General features: G+C 40.8%; 1 protein-coding gene across 1 annotated transcript in view; it reads left to right on the forward strand.

Moving 5' to 3' along the window:
• AK8 (adenylate kinase 8) overlaps window positions 1-24,811 on the forward strand; it is a 159,532-nt gene that overhangs the window by 130,646 nt on the left and 4,075 nt on the right. The window contains exon 12 of the mRNA XM_069069175.1: window positions 20,517-20,774. Coding sequence (XP_068925276.1) covers window positions 20,517-20,774 — 258 coding nt within the window. The remainder of the gene's footprint in view (window positions 1-20,516; window positions 20,775-24,811) is intronic.

A 24,811-nucleotide genomic window follows, 5' to 3' on the forward strand; every position in this document is an offset into this window, starting at 1 on the left:
ATGCCCCCCACCCCCAGTTCAGAGACTACTTTGGTAATACACCTGTGGTGAAGATGCTGACACAAGTCAACAAAGTGGTTGAAACTACATATATCCCTTACCATGTAGGAGGGAATTGTTCCAGGCTTGACTGATTTCTAATTCAGCAGTATTACATTAAAAAAAAAAAAGAATAAGAAAAAAGTTCGAGGTCTCACCACTTTTACATAGCATTCATACGTCATTTGAATTGTATATTTATATCTAGGAAGGATCTTAGCGGTCATCTATCTAGCCCATTCATTTTCTTTCTTTCTTTTTTTAAAGCAATCAGGGTTAAGGAACTTGCTCAAGGTTACACGGCCAGTTATTTCTGGGTGTGGTGCTGAGTATCTGAGCCCAGATTTGATCCAGGTCATCCCGACACTGGAGCCGGTGCTCTTACTCGCTGAGCCACCTGGCCGCCCCTTAGCCCATTCATTTTACTGAAGAAAAATCAAGTTTTAAGAGAAGCAGCTCAGCCTCCTTGCTCAAATTAGGTGGGATCTGTAGTATCTTCCAGAAGATATATTGCTGTGTGTGTGTGTGTGTGTGTGTGTGTGTGTGTGTGTATGAGGAGGAAAACAGATCCCACCTGCACCCAGGGAACTGATGATGGTGACCACACTTATTTTCTTAGCTGTAACTGTGTCTTGATCTTTTCTTACTGAAGAGTATAACTATTTGAAAGAAATATGCCAGTAGCCCAGATGATCAGAGTCAACTGTGTTATTGAAATTAATAGTTTATCGATGCTGGGGCCTGTCAGTCTAGGATGTGCTGGGGGAAAAAAACCCAACACAGCCTGCTGTCGAGTTCCCTGTTCCTTGCAGAGTAAACTGAAATTGTTGGTATAAAGAGCGAACATAATGTGGCAGCTCTCTAAATTAGACATCCCACGTTCTCCCAGCTGGGAAATCAGCTGCCTTCATCTCGTATGTACTTCAGCATATGGAGTCATGTAAGTAAAAGCATTATATATTTTCCCTGAGAACCAGGATAATTCAGCTCTCTCTCAGGGCAATTCTTTGTCCTCTCAGCTTTTTCCTTCCCTGTAGCAAACCAAGGGAATTGATGATAATAGTATGTGTCCTTGTCATGTATAAGTTTTAAATAGATGTGATTTGTGAAGCACCTGATGACCCTACTTTACAGATGGGCAAATCGAGGCAAGCAAGAGAGGAAAGGAGCATTCTCTTGGTGGAAGGAAAAGACAGTTGGCATTAGTTGTCTGGTGTTGCTGGAAACTGAGCCTACAAGCCTAAGGAAGTCATGGGCTGAGGTCAATTAAGGAAACTTGCCAGCCTCCTCGGACCACTGCACAGCAGCTATCCACCCTCCTCTCTCACCAAATCATGCGGTCACTTGACTAATATTTTCATTGTTAAGAAGTCTGCATAGGGAATTAGTGGCCTAAAGTTGTAAAAACAAAAGAGGATCGAATGCTCAGCCTTCTAATCATGTAATTGCAGAGTGACATTTAAGGCGGCGAGCTCAGGTTAGGTCCTCCCTCTTCCTTCCCTCCCTCCCTCCTTCCTCCCATCCCCCGCGGATCCCCCCTCCTCCCCCCCGGGTGCCCCAGCCGGCCTGCCTTGGTGGCATGGTACTTTAACTACACTGAAGTTTGGCTGGGCTTCTACATATTACAGCAGCGACACGAAAGCAAACAATTGAAGTATTTGAGAACAATGAAATATGCATGGCTATCTGTGACAGCCCTATAAAGTAGAGCAATTAGCCGCGTAATCCGAGAGAGCCCGCCCGGCCGATCGGCAGCCCACGGTTCCCTATTAGTTAAATGCATTTTGTACGTCCTCATCCCATCAAATCAACTAACACTTCCTTTAATTGGTTCATGAATTATACAGCTCCGTGGCATTATAATTTAATCGCCTGTAAACATTCATAGGGCCCCACTGTAAAGCGTATAGCTCTCATTAATTCGTTAATTTCAGCAGATGGAAGGGGAGATCGGATGAACGGTGGCAGTACAGAGCGCCTTGGGCAATGGAAGAAGGGAAAAAAAGGTGGGGGGCCGTTTAGGTTTTTTAAGGGCTGTCAGAAACTCAATCTGTGAGCTGTCAGCAGCTTGGACCCATTTCCCCCCCTTCTCTCCCTTCTCCTCCCCTCCCCTCCCCTTCCACTCCACCTACTGCTGAAAGTGACTGGCGGATTCATATAGAGGCTTGTCAACCCGTCTTTAAACATCAAGCCAGCGGGTAAACCGAGCCCAATGTAAATTAATTCTTGTCTTACGGCCCCCCTTTCTCTGTCCCCATGAATATTTCATGGCTGGCAGCATAAATATTAATTCTAATAGCTCTGCACAGTGGTTATTATTTCTGTTTTATGACAAATATTCATAAAATATTCAGGACCCTTTTTTAGAACATTTACACACTTGATTGTGAAATTTTCCAGCTTCCTGGGGACACTGTAAACATATTGGGGTTCTCTTGATGGGCTTTCCCCCTTAATTAATACCACTATATATTAATATTTAATTGGGTTTAGGTTTTTCCAGAAGTATACCCTATTAGATTGGAAGGCTGAAGGGCATTTTTTTCCTTGGGTCTTTTAAAATGGGAAATTTCTGCTATTATGAAACTCTTTTCCTTTGACACTTGGGTGATCCAACAAATGATAACCTGCTTGCTTTTTTAAAAATTTAAAAACAATATATATCTTTATGTGTCATTTTGGCTGTTACTTTATAACCATTTGCTCCTCACTGCATCTCGTCAGTATAATGAAATTCTTCAGAGGACCCTGCTTCAATATTTGCTTCCAGGATTTAACATAATTTTGGAGTAATTAAAGTGTTGGTTTAATAAATGAAGGTGCTGCTGCTGCTATAGACTGATTCCTCAGCAAAGTGCCAGTAAAGGTAGAAAGGGTTCTTTGGAATACAACTTATTCACCTTTAACCCTGGGATTCTGAAGTATGCATGACTCGTTCCAAGAAAGCAAATTAAGAAACGAACCCGGGCATTAAAGGAATGCAGGCCATCTCTAACAAGATGGACGACTTGGAACAGGTTGAAACCTTGGCTGAGAGAGATGAATTCTTCTACTGTGGGATGGATGAGACATTGCCAGAAGTGAATAATCCAAGCAGAAATTCTCTGATGCCACTCTTCACCCCTCCCCCAGCCCCCATGTTCACAACAGCCTTGCGAGTGTGGTATACAGAGAGATTGAATCAGGGAGGAAAGAAGGAAGAAGCAAAGAGTAAAAAATTAAGTGTAAAATGGACCTGAGGGGAGACACTCATATGTTAAAATTCTAGCCTATCAGTTGGGGAAGGTAGATCACTGAAGTGTGAGAACGATGGATATTGGTGAGAGTATAGAGTGAAAAGAGTGGTGGTTGCCAAGGGTTGGTGAAATGGTAGAATGTACTCATTTAACACTTACACCAGGGATAATTGTTCATGCTGCATTTGTATCATATAAAAATACATAGCTTTGGGGGAAAACTTCTGAATTGATTTATACATACATACATTTGCTTTACCCATTTCCAGGTGACTAATCTGAGGACACTGCTCTATCATTTGTTTTAAAAACATTCCTGCCATATTCTCAAAATTAAACCCCTAGTCCTTGAAGCTCTAATCCTGGTCAGCTTCACTGCAAATGACTGTAGCTGATCCTACCGAGCCTTAGAGCAAAAGGCCCCCCAACAAGACATTTACCTGGTGTCCTGTGTGGAATCTTTTTTTGTATGGCATTTTTTCAAAAGAGAGATGGTGCTGACTCCACCAGACCCTGACCTTGGATTTCAGTTGCATTTTAGTCCCACCAAACTAATGTTTAAACCACAAATTTAGGGCTGTTAGCTTAGGCTGGGCAATAGAATTACATGCATTTCTCTGTGCAAGCAGGCATTTTATACTTGCTGGATTAGAAACACAATCTCTAGGAGCTGGAGGCCCTTGGAAATCATGTAGCACTGCTCCCCTCATCTTAAAGACAGGAAAATGGAGCTCAGGAGGGGGTGAATTGGTCCTCATCTTGACTATTGATTTGCTTTCATGATAGTTTCATCTTTCAAAAGGTGAAATAAACAACAAGAGGCCAATTTTTAAAAATTGGATCTGATTTTTACTAGCAAGGTAGAATGGTGGCTGGGGTGTGACAGAGGAGAGGAAAACTGGGCAGACATGCTCCCTAGATTTGGAGAAAACAGATTTCAGAGAGTTCAGAGGGAGGATAGATAGAATCCCATGGACAAAAATTCAACAAGGTAAGTCAGTCCAGAAAGATGGAGGAAACTTTTAAGAAGGAAATTCTGAAGACCTAAATAATACTTAGTACAGTGTCTGGCACCTAGTAGGTGCTTAATAAATATTTATTGATTAACTGAGTGATTGACCTAAAGAGGGAAACAGTACCAGTGAGGAGAAAGCATTTCCCAAGGAGACTGATGTCGGCACACAGGGAGCTTATCAGGCAACTTAGATTTTTTTTTTTTGCCTTTTGGAGGGCAATTGGGGTTAAGTAACTTGCCCAAGTTTACACGACTAGTTTTTTGGTGTAGGTGTTGTGTCTAAGGCCGGAACCGAACTCAGGTCCTCCTGACTCCAGGCCGAAGCTTTAATCACTGCACCACCTAGCCGCCCCCTAGGCAACTTAGATTTTTCAAAAGACATCTGCACAGAAGATGAAACCAGGGACAGGCAACAGCATGACTATGAATGTGGCAAGGTCTCATAAAAATGCCATCAGGAGTGTTAAAGCTCAGGATGAGCTGAAGCTGGCAAGGGAAGCTAAGGACAACAAAGGGGCTCCTTTAGAAATACTGAGAGAAAAGGGAGGTCAAAGAAGAGATGGTCAGGATGGATGAAATGATAGTAACTGACAACAGAAAGAAGGCAAAGTGGCTTAGTTCTTTGGCTGCGATTTTCTTTGGGGAGGATGACAGACTTTAGTCTGGAAATGACTGAAGTCAAAAGGGCTAGCAGGAAGTGCATTTCCAGGATCAGCAAAGAGATGGTGAGAGACCACCTGCTTGGTTGCTTAATGAATGCAAACCACATGGCCCAGGTGAACTATATAACCTTGGGTACTGAAAGGACAGGAAGATGTGATTACTAAGCCACTATTATTAAACATCATGGAAAATGGGAGAGGTACCTGAGGGCTGGAGAAGGGTAAATTTCCTAAATTTCAAAAAAGGGAAGAGAGCAGTCTGCAAACTGTAAGCCAATATGCTTGACCTTGATTCCTGGGGAAAATTCTAGAATGGAACATGAAAAGGATGGTGAATGATTACAAATAACCAACATAGCTCCATCAAGAACAGGTCATGCAAAGCTAGCCTTATTTCCCTTATTGACAAGGTTACTCAAACCAATAGGTCAGAAGAATGCTATTAGTTAGAGCTTCCCCTAATTTCATCAAAGTATTTGATAAAGCATGGAAAATATGGGGAGATTTAGATTCCATGTTAATACAAATAGATACGAAATTGTTGAATGACTGGACTCGAAAGAGTCGTTTGTCATTTGATGTCAACTCAGCAAGAGGTTTCCAGTGGAGCGTCCTAGGGATCTGTGCTTGACCCTATGCTTCTTTAACCTATTTATCAGAGACATGGATAAAGGCAGAGCAGGGCATGCTTATCAGATGTCTAGATCATACCAGCTAGAAGGATAGCTAACACATCACATCTTGACAAGCTAGATCATTGGGCTGAATCTAATAAAATATGAAATCCTATAGGTATAAATGTAAAGTCTTACACATGATTTCAACAGAGATAAATGGTAGGCATAATTGGATGGCAGTTTAGGGGTTTTATTAGACTGGAATTTTGATAGGAGTCAGTGTGGAGTGATAATAATAACCAGCATTTAAATAGTGCTTTGAGGTTTATAAAGTGCTTTACAAATATCTCATGTTATCCTTACAACTACCTGGGGAAGTAGGTGCCATTGTAGGAAACTGAGGTAGAGATTAAATGATTGCCCAGTTACTAAGTGTCTGAGTCTGGATTTAAGCTCAGGCCTTCCTGACTCCAGGTCTGATGCCCTGTCCATTGTACCACCTAGCTGTCTATGACTGGTTGCCGAAAAGCTATTTCAGTATTGGACTGCATTAACAAGGGAACAACTTTCAGGAATAAGGAGGCCATAGTGCACATGTCCTCTGCTCTGGTCAGATCATATCTGGAGTTTTGCGTTCATTTCTGGGATTCACAGTTTGAAAAGGACATTGCTAAACTGGAGAATATCCAGAGAAAGCCAATAAGGATGATGAAGGACATTGAGTGCATGTCATATAAGGTTAGGCTGAAGGAACAGGAGATGTGCAGCCTCGAGAAGAGGGAGGGCAAAGGAAGGGTAGCTGTCTTCAAGTGCTTGAAAGGTTATCACATGTAAGAGGAAAACAGTCTGTTTAACCCCAGCAGGCAGACCCACCATCAATAAGTAGAAACTGCAAAGAGGCCTATTTCAACTCCATATCAAGAACAACTTCCTAATATTTTTTGTTGTTCAGTTGTTTTTCAGTTTTGCTCAACTCTTTATGATCCCAGTTGGAGTTTTCTTGGCAAAGATACTAGAATGATGTGCCATTTCCTTCTCCAGCTCACTTTATAGATGAGGAAACTGAGGCCAATAGGATTAAGTGATTTTCCCAGGGTCACACAGCTAATAAGTGTCTGAGGCTAGATCTGAACCCAGTAAGATGAGTCTTCCTGACTCCAGGCTGGGAATTCTATCCATTTCAACACTTAGCTCTCCCCTCACAATATTTAGAGCTATCCAGAAGTAGAATGGTATACCTCTAGAGGTGGTATACCTGTTCCTCTACCCACCCCCACTGGAGAGGCAGGGTGCCCACTTGCCGGATCTGTTTTAATGGGAATTCTTTTAGAGTATTATGGGTTGGACTAGATGACAGCTCTGGTCCTTCCAGCTTTGGAATTCTGTGAAATAGGCTCTTCAGTGGTCTCTAGTTTCACCTCTCTCTGATTCATCCTTCACATTCCTTTTGGAATCATCTTCCTAATGTACACATTGACAGTTCAAATCCTTCAGCGGCTCACAGTTCTCCAAGGGATAAAACACAGTCTCCTTAGTCTGCCATTGAAGGCCCACTGTAATCTGGTTCCAGTGTACCTTTCCCACCTTCACTCACATTGCTCTCCTCCCTGTATTGAGTGTTAAAGCCAAACTGGACCATTAGCTGTTTCTTGACTCTCATCCTGCCCTCTCTCGAATCCATGCAGTCTGTCCCTGGAAAGCACTCCCTCATCTCTGCCTTTGAACATCCTTCTCTCCTTTAAGGCCCAGTTCACCTTCTACATTTGTAAATGAAACTGTCCCTCATCCCCCTCAGATGAAAGTGCCTTTGTCCTCAAGGTTGTTTTAGGTTATTTCATCTAAATCTTTCCTTTGCATCTATCACATTTTCCTTTGATTCCTACTTGTTTGTATGTGGCCATACCCTCCTAAGCTCCTTGAGGACAAAACCTGTATCATTCTTTCTCTTTGTTTTGTTGTTGATTTTGTCTTTTTGTATCCCTAGTATTGAGATTGCAGCATGTACTTGATAAATATTTGCTGAGCCATATCACCCATGGTTGTATATCCAGTGGTGGTGACAGTCCCTGAGCCAGGTCCCCTGACTCCTAATCTTGCGATCTGTATACCATGCTGCTGCTTCTCTTCCTTGGGGGTGAGAACTGGCCTTGTGGCAGCTGGGTTCAGCCCAAGTGTGATGAACTTCTTTTCTTAAGCTGGTGAAGGCTCTTTTCCATAATAATGCTAAGTAAAAATCGTGGCCATTTCTGATTCTCTTACTTACTAAAAGGCTGGTTGATTACTTGACTCCACTACCTAGAGGAAAATTGGTTATTCTTGCAAAAGATTTGCCAACATAGAGGTGATCCATCAAGGAATGTAAGACAATGTGACATCTACATAGTTCCTGATGGCTTTCCCTGGTGAAAATAGCAAGATCTGACATCTGGGCAACAGTCTTGGGGACTAAACATAGGCATGGCCAAGCTCCAGGATGGGAATCAGTGGCTCTTGGATACCACCTCTTTTATTTATTTGTTTACTTGGGTATTTGCTTTTGCTTTTGAATAAGTAATTTGTTATTAACACCCTTGTTCTTTTATATAAGTGACTATCTTCAGAATAAAAAAGGGATAAAGGACAGGGACAAAAAGACAAAAAAAAAAAAGAAATTAAACTGTTCCTACCCCTCAAAGAGTTTACATTCTACAGGAACGAAAGGGGTTCCCCCTATATACCAATAAGAATAGTATAAGAAAAATTGAGATGGGAAAGAGAACTAAGAACTTGGATAATCAGGAAAGACCTCATGGAGGAGGTGGTATCTTAGTTTTATCTGGAAGAAAACAAGGATTCTGAGAGGCAGAGGAGAGAATATCCCTGTTGTCCCTACTTCCTTTATCTCCTACCCATCTGGGGCTTTCCTTAGCAGCCTGGCAGTCATTGACTAAATTAATACCTTTGTTGGAAGAATAGCTTGGATCATGAAAATGATTGTCATCACCCCAATGCTGCAAAGGTGGAAGTTCAGACAGAACTCCACCCTCCCTCCCCATGTGGGACTCTTTATGGGACTAAAACATCAGAGGTGTTAACTAGTGAAGGGATATGTGGCTTTTAGGGAGAATGGAACTCATTGTCCACACCCTCTCCCAAAATAAATCCCCCCTTTCCAAGCTTCCCTATTTATTTTTAGGTCTCCACCATCTTCCTAGTCTCCCAAATTTGTCACCACGAAGTCAGTCTTGACTCTTCTTTCTCCTTCACTCCTCATATTCAATCAGTTGCCAGATCTTGCCTATTCTATCTTCACAACATTGCTCACGTCACCCCCTTCTCCATTCATATAGCTACCACCCTGAAGCCTACTGCAATAGCCCCCAAATTGCCCTTTTTCCCTCTCTAATCTATTTACCACATCAAAATTATTATTTTGTTTTTGTTTTTTTGCTTTTTGGAAGGGAAATTATGGTTAAGTGACTTGCCCAAGGTCACACAAATAGTTTTTGTGTTAAGTGTCTGAGGCCGGATTTGAACTCAGGTCCTCCTGACTCCAGGGCTGGTGCTCTATTCACTTTGCCACCTAGCCACCCCCAAGATCTATGTTTTAAGAAAACTATTTTGACAAATACATAATTTTTGACAAAATAATTTTGATGTGGGGGTGGCTAGGTGGCAAAGTGAATAGAGCACCAGCCCTGAAGTCAGGAGGACCTGAGTTCAAATCCGGCCTCAGACACTTAACACTTACTAGCTATGTGATCTTGGAGAAGTCACTTAACCACAATTGCCCTGCCCTTCCTCTCCAATGCCCCCCAAAACAAAAAAACCCCACCAAAAAACCAAACCATAGGTCTTTCTGTGGCACTCCTTATTCTAAAACCCTCAGTGCCTTCTCATTGCCTTCTTTTTCAGCCTTATTTGATACTACTCCCCTGTACAAATCCTGTTTTACATACAAAGCCTCCCAGCTGTATTCTGTGTGTCCTGCCTTTGGGCATTTGTACAAACTGTTCATCATTTCTAGATTCTCTCACTTCTCCTCTGTCTCTCAGAATCCTTGTTTTCAAGGCAAAATTAAGATATCACCTCCTCCATGGAGTCTTCCCTGATCATAGAAATTCTTTCCCACCTCAATTTTTCTTGCACTCTACTTATTGGTATTTTTGGGAAACCCCTTTCCCTCTAGTAGAAAGTAAGCTCTTTGAGGTCAGGAAGAGTTTATTTTTTTCAGTCTTTTTATCCCCAGGCTTAACTCAGAGTTGTGTACCTGCAGTACATCTTACTTACAGTTCATCTTACATGAAGGTAAAGTTGAAACATCAAGAAGGCAAAAATCTCATGTAGGCCAAATTACCCTTAAGAATTCCTTCAGTTATCCATGAAGTAGAGTAGAATAGGGCATCCAGATGGCACAGTGGAAAGACTTCTGGGCCTGAAGTCAAGAAGATTCATCATCCTGAGCTTATATCTATCTGGCACTTAGTGGCAGTATGACCCTGGAAAAGTCACTTAACCTTATTTGCCTCAGTTTCCTCATCTGTAAAATGAGCCTGGAGAAGGAAATGGCAAACCACTTCAGTATCTTTGCCAAGAAAATCCCAAATGGGGTCACAGACTCAGACACGACTGAACAGCAACAGTAGAATATCTTTAAATACTTGTAACTGTTGAGAGGCTGAGGTCTCTTTAAAAAAGAAGCAGTTTGTTTTCAGAGAGCAGATGGATCTGAGACGGTTGCTGTAGAAATAATCAAATGTCCGTTTTATTGTTTTATTTTCATCACACCCATTGATCACATCCATCTGATATTGATCAGAAGAGAAGCGAGAGCCAGGATTTGTACTATCAGTGAGGCTTCCACAAATTGCTTCTTAGTGAACAGGTTGCATTTACAGAGGTTGAGCAATAAAGTTCTCTGTGGGTGCTCTCCCTGAGTTTATCACACATCATTTGTGCTCTAGGATGGGAAGCCTCCACCCCCCTTAGAATCAATTCTGTCCCTAGCAGTTCTAGTAATGGGCACTAAGAAAACTCTTGTCTCAAGCACACGTCTCAACTTTCTATTTCCAAAGGGTTTGACTACCTCTCAGCTATGAATAAGTCTTTGTAGAGTTCTGTATTTCTTCTTCATTCTTTGTGACTTACCTGTTTTAAGATTTTCCACTGGTCACAAGAGCAGGGACCATGTATCTCCTGGTAATCTGGTTCCAACAGAATTCCTTTAAATTGGGATATTTATTTGACCAAACCTTCCTTCTAGCAATGTCTCCACCAAAAAGATCCCAATATAGGAGTAAAACACTAGAGGTGCTAGCTAGTGAGAAATATGCAGTTTTTAAAAGGAATGAAACCCAATGTCCAAGTGTAAGTGAATAAGAATTTTTAAAAAATATTTGTATATTTAATTTATTTGTTGAACTCTGTACCTTAGGGGTTAACACCGTTTGAACTGAAACATTTTTAGCAGGTGGGGTATTACTTCTGATTTATTGTAATGTATTTTTCTATGTTATTGCTAATATAATGACAATAATAGAACCAAAGTGAACAGAGTATAATTATAATGACCAGGTCTGGTCTCAGAGATGATATGGGAAAATTTACCTCTCTCCAATATAGTTGTGAAATAATGTATATATTGTAGTATTAGTATTTAGTATGTAGTATTTTCTGAATTGCTCTCCCCCTTCTGAATAAGACTTTTAATAGGGAAACAAATTGTTGGAGAACTCTGGTGTCTGAATAAATTTTCTCTTCATTCTCATTGATTACACCCAAAAAATAGAATCCTTCTGAAGTTACAAGGAAAGGAGTGCATTTAATGTGAAACTGGATTACACTCATCAAAGGTAACCAACATGGAATCTAGTCTTTACAAAATAAAAGATCATCTCAACAGTTATTTGACATATGAGATGTAGAAACTTGGTAATCAGGAGTTTAATAATTAGGCGCAGCCCATCAGTGATAATAAAAATAGTTCTTGCATTTTCCTCCCTCATTGTGTTTGCACCATATATACATCCTGACATTTCTTACAGTGCATACTTTCTCAGAATAAGGGTCCCCTCATTTGCAAGTACACATGGCAAGTCCTTTATTGCTCCTCCTTCCTTGTAGCTGCTCAGGTGATTGAGTGGCCTGCTACAGGAGGCTTCAAAGGGCTTGGCGCTCATTTTGTCTTTGAACTTTCATTACCTTTTTGTATCCACCATGACCTTGACCATCTGGAATGGGTTAGAAAGCTTTTCTATGCACTTGATCAATGTAAGAGGAGATTTAGCTCCTTGGTACTTTCATTCCCCATCCCTCTGTCATTTCTGCTTTAAACACATATTTTTTTCCTCTTTGAGGAAAGTTTTCAGAACTTTTTGGCTTCCCACGATTTGCATTTCAGATGTTGTCTGGGTGAGTGTTTTGATGGTGCTGATCAGGATTATTCCTTTTCTTCACAGTGGTAGAGGATGCAATAGAAACTTGAAGATGATTCTAAAATGGCTACAGATTATGCAGGAATTTGATCCCTGGGTCATTCTTCTTAAACCAGATTGATGTGTTTTGTAGGGTGTATTGTAAACTGCCAGTAGTGCTTGCTAATTTAGTAGTTAATGACAGTCACAGAGAGTGTTTTTCTTGCCCCTGGAGAGGTTTTAGACACAGCTGGGGTAGATTTGCCACTATCAATTATGAACAGTTTTAAACAAGAAATGGCCAGCCGGGAGCAGCTTCTCTTTCTAAGGAGTGTAGAGAGTGGGAATAGTACATCTGGTACCTGAGCATAGAAAGTAAGATACATAGGGCATTTTGAAAAAGAATTATGAAATGTATGGCCTTCTGATTTTAAAGTTACAGGGCCATCTGGGAAAGGGAAAGTCTTCATTCCATGGGCTAACATTCTCTAGACCCCAAGTGGGACAGACATCCAATTCTTTCTATACTTTCTCAAATCCCCTGAGTTCCTTCTCTTAAGACCCTCACTTTGGGAAACTAATAACTCAGTGCCAGGCCTTGTACATGGCACCTATCCAGTTCTCCCCTAGCACCTTAGATCTGGAATGGATCTCTAAAGGTGATTAAATCCATCCCCCTCCCTCTCTGTACCTAGGTGATCTGTAATGCTAGATTTTTAAAAATAAATTTTATTAATATCTTTTGTTTTAACATCATCTACATTTTCCAATGTATCCCGTTCCATCCACTTCCAAGAAAGTTGGACCCAATATCATGGAATAAAAAGCGAGGGGACAAAACTCAGCAAAACTAACCAATGTATCCAAACAATCTGAGATTATGTGCAGTGCTTCACACCCACAATCCTCCACCTCTTCAAAGACATGGGCACAGGTACCCTATCATTTCTCTTCTTTGGAGACCAGGCTTAAGTCATTCTAATTTCACATTTGGTTTCAGTTGTTTTAATGTTGTTGGTATTTCCTTTTACATTGGTGTGGTCATCATGTATATTCTTTTCCTGATACTGTTTATTTCACTTTGTGTTAGTGCGTATAAATCTTCCTGTACTTTCCTATACATATGGCAGTTATCATTTCTTATGACAAGGTGATATTCCATTATGTATCACACATGTTTAGCCATTCCCAATCAATAAATATCTACGTTGATTCTGGCTCTTTACTGTTATAAAATGTATTGCTAGAGCCAGAGCAATTTATACTATGACACCAATGTAAAAATGAACAATTTTCAATGACTTAAGGAGTCTAATCAATGCAACCATCAATCATGTTTCCAGATGGTCAATGATAAGAATGCTAATCACCTTCTGACAGAGAGGTGATGCAGTAAATATGCAGAATGAGACATAATTTTTTGGAAATGATCAATATAAAATTTGGTTTTACCTGACTATGAATATTTTTTACAAGCATTTTTGTTTTTCTTTTGATAGGAGGGGATGTGGAGATAGAAAAAAATGATAATTGAAAAATAAAAAAAATTTAAAGTGCTACTATAAATATTTAGGTATATATGATGTCTTTCTTCTTTGAATTCTCTGGGTCATATGCATGTTAGTGGAATCTCTGGGTTGGAGGATGTGGCCATTTTAATGATTCTCTTCTCAAAATTCCAAATTATTTTCTGGAATGGTTGTACAACTCACAGCTCCACCAACAATACATTAATGTATGCATCTTTCCACAACTCTTTCAGCCTTGGTTATTATCATCTTTTGTCACCTTAGTTAATTTGTTGGATGTGAAAGTAAAAGCTGTGAGCTGTCTTGATTTTCATTTTCTCTTATTATTAATGATGTGCAGTGATGTTTCATATGATCATTAATAGTTTGCAATTATTTTACAAGCTGTTCATATACTCTGACTGCATGTCTATTGGGAAATAAGTTTTGGTCTCATATAATTCTGTTATCTATATACTTGGATATCAAATCCTGGATTGTTTTGATCCCACTGTGTAGGTTTTAAGTCTGATGAGGGGCAAAGAATATTGATCATAAGATCATAGACATAGAGTTGGAAAAAAAAACCTCAGCTGCTACCTAATCCAAGCCCCTCATTTTATAGAGGAGGAAACTGAGGCCCAGGGAGTTCTAAGTATCAGAGAGAGGATTTGAATCCAGGTCCTCTAACCCTGAAGACAGAACTTCTTTCATTTATACCATACTTTTTCACTCTATTTCTGTTTTGGTCAGAAATTCTGATTTTTTTTTTTGACAGATAAAGGAGGCCATTCTCTGTCTCATTTCTTTTTTCATTTTTCAAATGCTTTATTAATTTCTGATTTATATCATTCATTTCCACTAGACTTTGAGTTACAAAATTTCTCCCCGTTTTTCTCCTACCCACCACCCCAAAATAGCAGTCCCAGAGGATATCCCCTCCTCCATTCTGCTCTCTTCCATATCTTCTCCCATACCCCCTTCGATTTTTCCAGCAGGGCATGGTGGATCTCTATGCCCTAGTGCCTGTATATCTTATTTCCCAATTACATGTAAAATAGTATTAATAATAGTGTATATATATATATATATATATATGTATTAAACATTTGATTTTAAAACTTTGAATTCCAGATTCATTCCCTTCCTCCCTTGTCACCCACCCTTACTGGGAAGATAAGCAATTCAATATAGGTTATACATGTGTAGCTATGCAAAACATTTCCATACTGGATATATTGTGAAAGACTGACTATATATCCCTCTATTCTATCCCATCCCCCACTTGTTCTATTCTCTACTTTGATCCCATCCCTTTTCAAAAGTGAGTGCTTCCAACTTCCCTCCCCCAAGCCTGCCCTCCCTTCCATCATCCCCTCTCTCATTCCCTTGCCCCCTAATCTCCTGTAGGGGGAGATATCCTATTTAGTGTGTATTTCATTCCCTTCCTGAGCCAAATTCAATGAGAATAAGGTTGACCCATTCCCTTTTGCCTTCCTCTTCTTCCCCTCCATTGTGACCATTTTCCCTTGCCTCTTCTAAATGAGATAGTTTACCCCATTCTGTCTCTCCCTATCTCCTCTCATTATATTGCTCTCTCTCACGTCTTAATTTCACCTTCTAAGTATCATCCCTTCCTATTAAATTGGTCCAGTGCCCTCTATCTATGTATATCTGTAAACATATATACACACATTCACATATGTATTCATATGCCCATATACCCTCATATATAGACATATGTGTGTGTATATTTCTATTCCCTTCGACTACTGAGAAAAGTTTCATAAGTTACAATTATTGCTTTTCCATGTAGGAATGATAATAGTTCAACTTTGATAAGTTCCTTATGATTTCTTTTCCCTGTTTACCTTCTCATGCTTCTCTTGCTTCTTGTATCTGAATGTCAGATTTTCTATTCAACTCTGGTTTTTTCATCAAGAATGCTTGAATGTCCTCTATTCCACTGAATGACCATATTTTTCCCTGACACATGATAATCAGTTTTGCTGGGTAGGTGATTCTTGGTTTTAATCCCAGATCCTTTGCCCTCCGGAATATCATATTCCAAGCCCTTCAATCCCTCAGTGTAGAAGCTGCCATATCCTGAGTTATTCTGATTGTGTTTCCACAATATTCAAATTGTTTCTTCTTGGCTGCTTGTAATATTCTCTCCTTGATCTGGGAATTCTGGAACCTGGCTATAATATTCGTAGGAGTTTTCTTTTGGGGATCTTTTTCAGGAGGTGATCGGTGGATTCTTTCAAACTCTATTTTGCCCTCTGGTTCTAAAACATCAGGGCAGTTTTCCTTGAGAATTTCTTGGAGGATGATTTCTAGGTTCTTTCTTTGATCATGGCTTTCAGGTAGTCCTATAATTTTAAAATTATCTCTCCTGGATCTATTTTCGAGGTCAGTCATTTTTCCAATGAGATATTTCACATTCACTTCTATTTTTTCATTTGTTTGGATCTGTTTAACAGCATCTTGATTTCTCATAAAGTTATTAGCTTCCATTTGCTCCAATCTGATTCTGAAGGAGTGATTCTCTTCAGTGAGCTTTTGAGATTCTTTTTCCATCTGGCAAATTCGGCTTTTTAAGGCATCCTTCTCCTCATTGCCTTTTTGAGACTCTTTTGCCATTTGAGTTAGTCTATTTTTTAAGGTGTTATTTTCCTCAGTCAGGCTGTCGACTTTAATTTTGTAATTTTCTTGCATCGTTCTCATTTCTTTTCCCAATTTTTCCTCCACTTTTCTTATCTGCTTCTTAAGCTCCTCTATGGCCTGTAACCAGCTTGTATTTTTCTTGGAAGCTTTTGATGCAGGAGTTCTGACTTCACTGTCTTCCTCCTGTTCCATGTTTTGCTCCTTTTTGTCCCCAAAATAGGAGTGTAATGTTGGAGTCTTCTGTTTGTTTTGTTTCCTTTGCCTGGTCATGTTGCCCCTCAGTTACTTGACCCTTGGGCTTTTTGCCACAGTAGAACTCTGCCACCAGACAAGGAAGCTTCATACCAAATGCTGGGATTTTCTCAGCTGCCAGAGGTATTAGTTGGGTGATCTCTCTGAAGCCTCCACATACTCTGGCAAGATGGTCACACACCCCAGGTCCTCCACCCTAGACTGCAATCCAGATCCAAGTAGGTTAAAGCAAGAGTGATTAGCCCTCAGACTGGTTTCTTGTTCCCCTACACTCTGCAGGCCAGGAGCTGAAGCTGCCCTGCTCAGCCACAGCCCTCAGCAGCTTCTCACCCTGGGGGCAAAAGCTGATATGCTCCCAACTACTGGGTCCCAAAGTCCACACCGCACTGACCTCTCACTTTGTCCTTAGCATCTATGGGTTGATAATTCTGGACTGCCACAGCTGCTGGTGATCTGCAGTCCCTCCAGCCAGTGGCTGGTCATGCCTGCCCTGGGGCTAAATCCTCTGGCTCCCAGAGTGCTGAGCTGGCCAATTTCTGCCCGCCTGCTGGGCTGTCCTCAGCGGGAGGTTAGCTTCTTTGTGTCATTTTGTGGGTTCTGTAGCTCCAAAGTTTGTTTAGAGTCCCCTTTTACATGGATTGGAGGTGGTGGGAGCCAGAGCTGCGTGGAGATCCTGTTTCTACTCCACCATCTTGACTCCACCCCACCCCCTCCATCTCATTTCTTACCTAGCCTTAAGCACTGAATAGGTGTTGCCTCAGTCAAACTGAGACCTATTAAAGACCTTAGCTTAAAAAGGCTAAGTCTCCCACTGCATCCAGGGTCATCTCCAGTCATCCTAATTTATATCTTGCCACTGGACCCAGATGACTCCAGAGAAGAGAGTGAGGCTGGTGACTTTGTACAGCCCTCCCTGCCTCACTTAAGTCCAATTCATTCGAATGTCATGGCATCACCTCCCTGATATCATGGTCCTCTTTGAGAATGAAGGACAAACAACAACTTTTTCACTCATGTTACTTTGAAGTACTTGAATTAAATTATACTGTGGACTTTACCAGGTGTTATAATTGTCCCAGAAGAAATATGAAGGATTCCTTTGTCACTCAGTTGATTTGAAGTGGTATCAGAAAAGGAACTCTGGCTTGAAGTTAGAAAACTTGGATTTAATCCTATCTTTAAAGACTTGGTCAGCAAACATTTATTAAGTACTTACTATGAGCTAGGCATTGTGCTAAGTGCTGTGGATACAAAGAAAGACAAAAATCCTTTGACCTCAGAGAGCTTTGGGGGAGCAAATATAAAAATAACTAGTCATACACAGAGTACCATATACAGTCTATAAATATCTATATACTATAGAGTATATACAGTACACATATATACATACATACATGCATGTGTATACATATACACCATATGGAGTGTGTCTAAAGATTAGATGGAAGATAATCTCAGAGGGGAAGGCATTAACATCTGGGAGTAACAGAAAGGATCTCCTGCATAAAGTGGAATTTAAGTCCTGAAGGAAGCCAGGAAAAGTGAGAGGTAGAAGTGAGGTGAAAAAGCAATGCAGGTATGAGGGAAAGCCAATGCAAAGGTATGGAGATGGGAGATGAAGGGTCATGTGGTGTAGCAGCAAGCACCCCAAGCGTCCTCAGGGTTTGCCACCCATACAGGTTCTTGGATCTGCGTTGATAAAGGAAAGCAACTCAAAATGGGTTAACAAGCTTACTTTAATCAGTCAGACATATATCGTTTACCTTGTTCAGGGGAAAAAGGTCAGCACCCCGAACTTCAAAGCATACAGGCAGAATTATCAAGACAGAAACAGATCAAGTAGACAGATTTCCAAACTGTCCAACCATTACATCCATACCCAGTCAACATCTGGGTTTTTTCAAAGCCGGGGGGTTCTGGACAACAGCTTCCCAGAATCCATATCAAATCACAGAACACTTCTCAAAGTGAGCCCCCAAAACAAAGCCACACATCAGGGCTTATATAGCCTTCTCCTGGCTCAGAGAATGTAACAACCTTATTGACTCACTAGCCAATCAAGAAGTATCTACTGAAAAACAAGCCTCCCACCCCAGGCTTCAGGTGCACTTTAGCCTAGGGGCAGGGAAGATCTTTAAATTTGCATTTCCATTACATGTGGTCAATTAGGTAGGCATGGTACAAGGAGTGGAAAGTAGGACAATGTGGTTGGATCATAAAATAAGGGGGGTGTGAAGTTCAGAGGAGGGCAACAAAGAAGTCTGGAAAGGCAGGAAGGGACCAGGTTCTTTAAATACCAAACAGAAGACTTTATATAGGATATCCCCAAATTTGTAGTGCAGTTTTAGTCAATGATAGCTTAAAGTTGCACCAAAACTTTTGGGACACCCTATATTTGATGCTGATGGCAATAGGGATTTACTGGAATGTAATAACTGGTGGGAGGGGAAGGGAGTTGACATGGTCAGACCTTAACTTTAAGAAAATCAGTTTGGCAGCTGAGAAGAGGATATGACCTCGAACAGATCATAATCTGAGCCTCGGTTTCTTTATCTGTAAAATAGGGATAAAAGGATATTGGACTACACCTCACAAGGCAGTTGTCAAGTTTAAAGGACAAAATGTATAGAACAGTGCTTTGTAAACTATAAAGTGGTACAATTTTTATTGTTGTTAAGGAGAATTTATCTTACAACAGATAACTTGATTTTAAAAGCCTGAAGGAATGGAATGTAATTTTAAAAATCCCAACTTCATTAGCTGTTTCACACAGCTGGTAACCCTTCATTAATAATCTGTGCCTTCTTCACAGCCTTTCCCACATTTCTCCTTCCACCCCATCCCACCCCCTCCCCAAATAATGACTGCTAGATACCATGAGATCTCTGCTTTTAGAATGAGACCTTGTTCTGGCAGTTGGGTGGAAAATGGCACCCTTTACTTTGTTGTACCTTTATAATCTTCAGAGGTTGATAGTGTAAAAAGAAAAGAAAATTGTCGGTAACTTTGTATATGATATAACCTGTCTGTTTTCCTGGCTCTTCACTTTATGCATAGTGAAGCTCCCAACTTTTAAACAGGCTCTTCTAGATGTTCCTCTGGTGCAGCCTTCCTTCCTTCCTTCCTTCCTTCCTTCCTTCCTTCCTTCCTTCCTTCCTTCCTTCCTTCCTTCCTTCCTTCCTTCCCTCCTTCTTTCCTTCCTTTCCTTTCATTTTTTTCTTTCCATCAGAAGCTCCTTTTCCTTTCTGTCCAACTCCCTTATTCAGCAGCATCCTTGCCCTCCCTCCCGTCAGAAGACAATGCTGACTGCAATCCAGCTAGAGTTATAAAGAATGAGTGTGCTGGCAATTTCAGCTTCTGAATCTAGCCCTGTGTCAGAGAGGCCAAGGCAAAACTGAAAACAAAGGAAGGAGTATTGCCATTAAGTAGTACTCTAGATCTCTCTCTCTCTCTCTCTCTCTCTCTCTCTCTCTCTCTCTCTCTCTCTCTCTCTCTCTCTCAACACACACACACACACACACACACACACACAACATGCTTGACAGAATTCTGAAGGAATCAGTCTAGTAAAGGTTGTTTTCATTTTTTCCTGGAGTGAGAAATCACAATTTAAGTATCCTGTTATACAGTATAGGATAGGAAGGGGCTTTTGCTTAGTATTTCCACCCATATCTACACAGTTGTTGAGAAACCCTGGGGGTCTTCCCTTCCCAATTTGATATTTTCTTTTTGGACTAGGTTAAAGAGATCATTCTTTGCCTCATTTTTTCCTTTTTTTTTTTTTAAAGCAATAGGGGTTACATAACTTGCTCAAGGTTACACGGCCAGTTATTTTTGTGTGGGTGCCAAGTATCTGAGGCCAGAACAGATCCCAGGTCTCCCGACTCTGGGGACAGCACTCTTACTCACTGAGCCACCTGGCCACCCCGCCTCATTTTTTCTCAACCCAGCCTTAATCACTGAATGGGCTTTGCCTCAGTCAAACTAAGACCTGTTAAAGATCTTAGCTTTAAAAGACCAAGGTTGGAGCCAAGATGGTGGCATAGAAGCAGAAAAACTCCATATGCCCCCTCCATAACCACCTCAAATACCTATAAAAATGACTCTAACTAAACTTTATGGCTACAGAACCCACAAAGTGACAGACAGAAACAAACCTTCCATGAAGATAGCCTGGCAGGCTATCAGGAAGGGTCCATCAAAGTGTACTGGGAGCAGAGCCCTGCCATGCATGAGCCTGGGGTTTTAGCCCCAGGGCAGCCACGACCAGCTCTGGCTGGAGGGACTTTGGGAGAGTGGATTACCAACAGCTGTGGTGGTTTCCAGAGTTATCAACCCATAAATGCCAAAGAAAAAGCGAGAGATCAGTGGACTTTGTGGAAACAGGTGCTCCAGAAGTGTGGTCTGACCTCTGCCCCCCAGAGGAAGAAGCAGCTGAGGCACAGTGGCTGCCAACACGTGGCTGCTTCAGAGCTCCTGGCCTGAAGATTGTAGAGGGATCAAGCAACCAGTCTGAGGGCTAATTGCTCTCACTTTAACCTTCTTGGATCTGGATCGCTGTCTAGGGTGTAGGTCCTGGGGTGCATGGCCAGTGTGCCAGAGCCCGTGGAGGCTTCTGAGAGGGCACCCAACTAATACCTCTGGCAGCTGAGAAAACCCCAGTGATATGGGACAAAACTCTCCTCTCTGGAAGCTAAGTTCTACTGTGGCAAAAAGCTCAAAAGTCAAATAATTGAGTGGCAACATGAGCAAGCAAAGGAAGAAAAGCAAGCACAGCAATCCGACTTTGGATTCCATTTTTGGGGACAAAAAGGATCAAAGTATGGAATGGGAGGAAGACAACACAGTCAGAACTCTTGTACCAAAAGCTTCCAAGAAAAATATGAACTGGTTATAGGCCATAGAGGAGCTTAAGAAGGACTTTGAGAACCAAATAAGAGAAGTGGAGGAAAAATTGGGAAGAGAAATGAGAATGATGCAAGAAAATCATGAAAAGAGAGTCAACAATCTGAGTGAAGAAAATAATACCTTAAAAAATAGACTAATTCGGGTGGCCAGGTAGCACAGCGAATAAAAGCACCGGCTCCAGTGTCAGGATGACCTGGGGATTGAATCCAGGCTCAGACACTTAGCACCCACCCATTAACACCTGGCCGTGTAACCTTGAGCAAGTTACTTAAGCCCAATAGCTTAGGGGTGGCCAGGTGGCACAGAGAGTAAGAGTACCGGCTCCAGTGTTGGGATGACCTGGGGATCAAATCTGGGCTCATATACTTAGCACCACACCCAGAAATAACTGGCCATGTAACCTTGAGCAAGTTACTTAACCCCAATTGCTTTTAAAAAAAATAGACTAACTCAAATGGCAAAAGAGGCTCAAAAGCCAATGAGGAGAAGAATGCCTTATAAAGCCAAATTTGCCAGATGGAAAAAGAATCTCAAAAGCTCACTGAAGGGAATCACTCCTTCAGAATAAGATTGGAGCAAATGGAAGCTAGTGACTTTATGAGAAATCAAGATACTATTAAACAGATCCAAACAAATGAAAAAATAAAAGGCAGTGTGAAATATCTCATCAGAAAAACGACTGACCTCGAAAATAGATCCAGGAGAGATAATTTAAAAACTATTGGACTACCTGAAAGCCATGATTAAAAAAAGCACCTAGAAATCATCCTTCAAGGAATTCTAAAGGAAAATTGCCCTGATGTTTTAGAACCAGAGGGCAAAATAGAGTTTGAAAGAATCCACCAATCACCTCCTGAAAAAGATCCCCCCCAAAAAACTCCTAGGGATATTATAGCCAGGTTTTGGAATTCCCAGATCAAGGAGAAAATATTACAAGCAGCCAGGAAGAAATAATTTGAATATTGTGGAAACACAATCGGAATAACACAGGATCTGGCAGCTTCTATACTGAGGGATTGAAGGGCTTGGAAAATGATATTCTGGAGGGCAAAGGAGTTGGGATTAAAACCAAGAATCACCTACCCAGCAAAACTGAGTATCATGTTTCAGGGGGAAATTTGTCATTCAGTGGAATAGAGGACTTTCAAGCATTCTTGATGAAAAAACCAGAGTTGAATAGAAAATTTGACATTCAGATACAAGAAGCAAGAGAAGCATTAGAAGGTAAACAGAAATCATAAGGAACTTATTGAAGTCGAACTATTTACATTCCTACATGGAAAAATGATAATTGTAACTTATGAAACTTTTCTCAGTATGAGAATAGTTGAAGGAAATATAAACGTATATATATGTACACATACATATATGTCTATATAGGAGGATATATGGGCATATGAATACATATGTGAGTGTGTATATATGTGTACAGGTATACATAGACAGGGCACAGGACCAATTTAATAGGAAGGGATGATACTTACAAGGTGAAATTAAGAGATGAAAGAGGAATATCATGAGAGGAGATGGGGAGAGACAGAATGGGGTAAATTGTCTCATATAAAAGAAGCAAGGGAAACCTGTTACAATGGAGGGGAAGAACAGGAAGGCAGAAGGGAATGAGTCAACCTTACTCTCATTGAATTTGGCTCAGGGAGGGAATGACATACACATTAAATAGGATATCTCACCCTACAGGAGAGTAGGAGGGAAGGGGATGAGAGTGGGGATGATGGAAGGGAGGGCAGGTTGGGGGAGAGGGAAGTTGGAAGCACACATTTTTGAAAATTAACAGGTTCAAAGTAGAGAATAGAACAAGTGGGGGATGGGATAGAATAGAAGGATATATAGTCAGTCTTTCACAATATATCCACTATGGAAATGTTTTGCATAGCTACATATGTATAACCTATATTGAATTGCTTATCTTCCCAGTAAGGGTGGGTGACAATGGAGGAAGGGAAAGGATCTGGAATTCAAAGTTTTAAAATCAAATGTTTAAAAAATATTATTATTTTTTTTACATGCAATTTGGAAATAAGATATACAGGCACTGGGGTATAGAAATCCATCTTGCCCTACTGGAAAGTCGGAGAGGGTATGGGAGAGGATATAGACAAGACAAGATTTGGGGAAGGGGTATTCAGTAGGATCACTGTTTTGAGTTGGTGGGTAGGGGAAAGATGGGGAGAAAATTTGTAACTCAAAATCTTGTGGAAATGAATGATGTAAACTAAAAATAAACATAAAATTTATTTTAAAAAATAAAATAAAATGTAATTGGGAAATATTTAACTAAAAAATACAATAAAACATAGATATTACATTTTTAAAAATTAAAAAAAAATAAAAGACCAAGGTCTCCCATTGCATCTGGGGTCATTTCCTGTCATCCTGATGTTTCTCTGGCCACTGGACTCAGCTCCAGAGGATAAAGTGAAGCTGGTGACTTTGCACAGCCTTCCCTCACTTAAATCCAATTTACTTGCCTGTCATGGCATCACCTCCTTGAAGTCATGTTCCTCTTTGAGAATGAGATTCAAAGGATAGCAACAACATAGCTGTTACTTGTGTAAATGGTTCTTATGTTTCTGTTTATCTACCTATTTGTGTATTTTTAATTACATCAGATTTTGATTAGATCATTAGCTCCCTAATGCCAAATAATGTATTTCCTTCACACCATCAAGTCATGCCCTTTATAATTGCTTACAGTATCAGACTTCCATCAGTCTTGGTACTTAACCTCATCACTCACCAGTCTGTTATTAGAAAGTGAGACCATGAACTCCAAACCTCCATTTAAGGAAAGAGCTCAACTCAAACATCTCCTCATTTCTCACCTGTCTGCAATACTTTGAGACTCCTCCATGCTCCATCGTTGGATACCTTCTCTTCCTATTCTCCCCTCTGCTTTTCATCTTCCTCTTGTGTTTTGTCCCACTTCCCCTTTAGAGCGTAAGCTCCTTGGGGGCAGGGACTGTCTTTTTTTTTTTTTTACAGATGACAATGAGAAGTATTAGGGGACATGTCTAGGATCATAAAGTTAATGAATAGCTAAGACATTTGGGAGCAGGGAGAGGAAGGAGGGAGAATGAGAGAGTGGGAACTGGGGGGGTGTAGCGGCAGGCACCCCAAGTGTCCTCAGGGTTTGCTGCCACCACAGGTTCTTGATCTGCTTTGATAAAGGAAAGCAACTCAAAACGGGTTAACAAGCTTATTTTAATCAGTCAGACATATATTGTTTACCTTGTTCAGGGGAAAAGGTCAGCACCCCGAACTTCAAAGTACACGGACAGAATTATCAAGACAGAAATAGATCTAGTAGACAGATTTCAAACTGTCCAAACATTACATCCATACCCAGTCAACATCTGGGTTTCAACATCTGGGTTTTTTCAAAGCCGGGGGGCTCTGGACAACGGCTTCCCAGAATCCATATCAAATCACAGAACACTTCTCAAAGTGAGCCCCAAAACAAAGCTACACATCAGGGCTTATATAGCCTTCTCCTG

The sequence above is a fragment of the Petaurus breviceps genome, unplaced genomic scaffold (genome assembly GCF_028583685.1).
Source record: "Petaurus breviceps papuanus isolate PSGF00001 unplaced genomic scaffold, PetGlider_PUasm1.0 90779, whole genome shotgun sequence".
Lineage (NCBI taxonomy): Eukaryota > Metazoa > Chordata > Mammalia > Diprotodontia > Petauridae > Petaurus > Petaurus breviceps.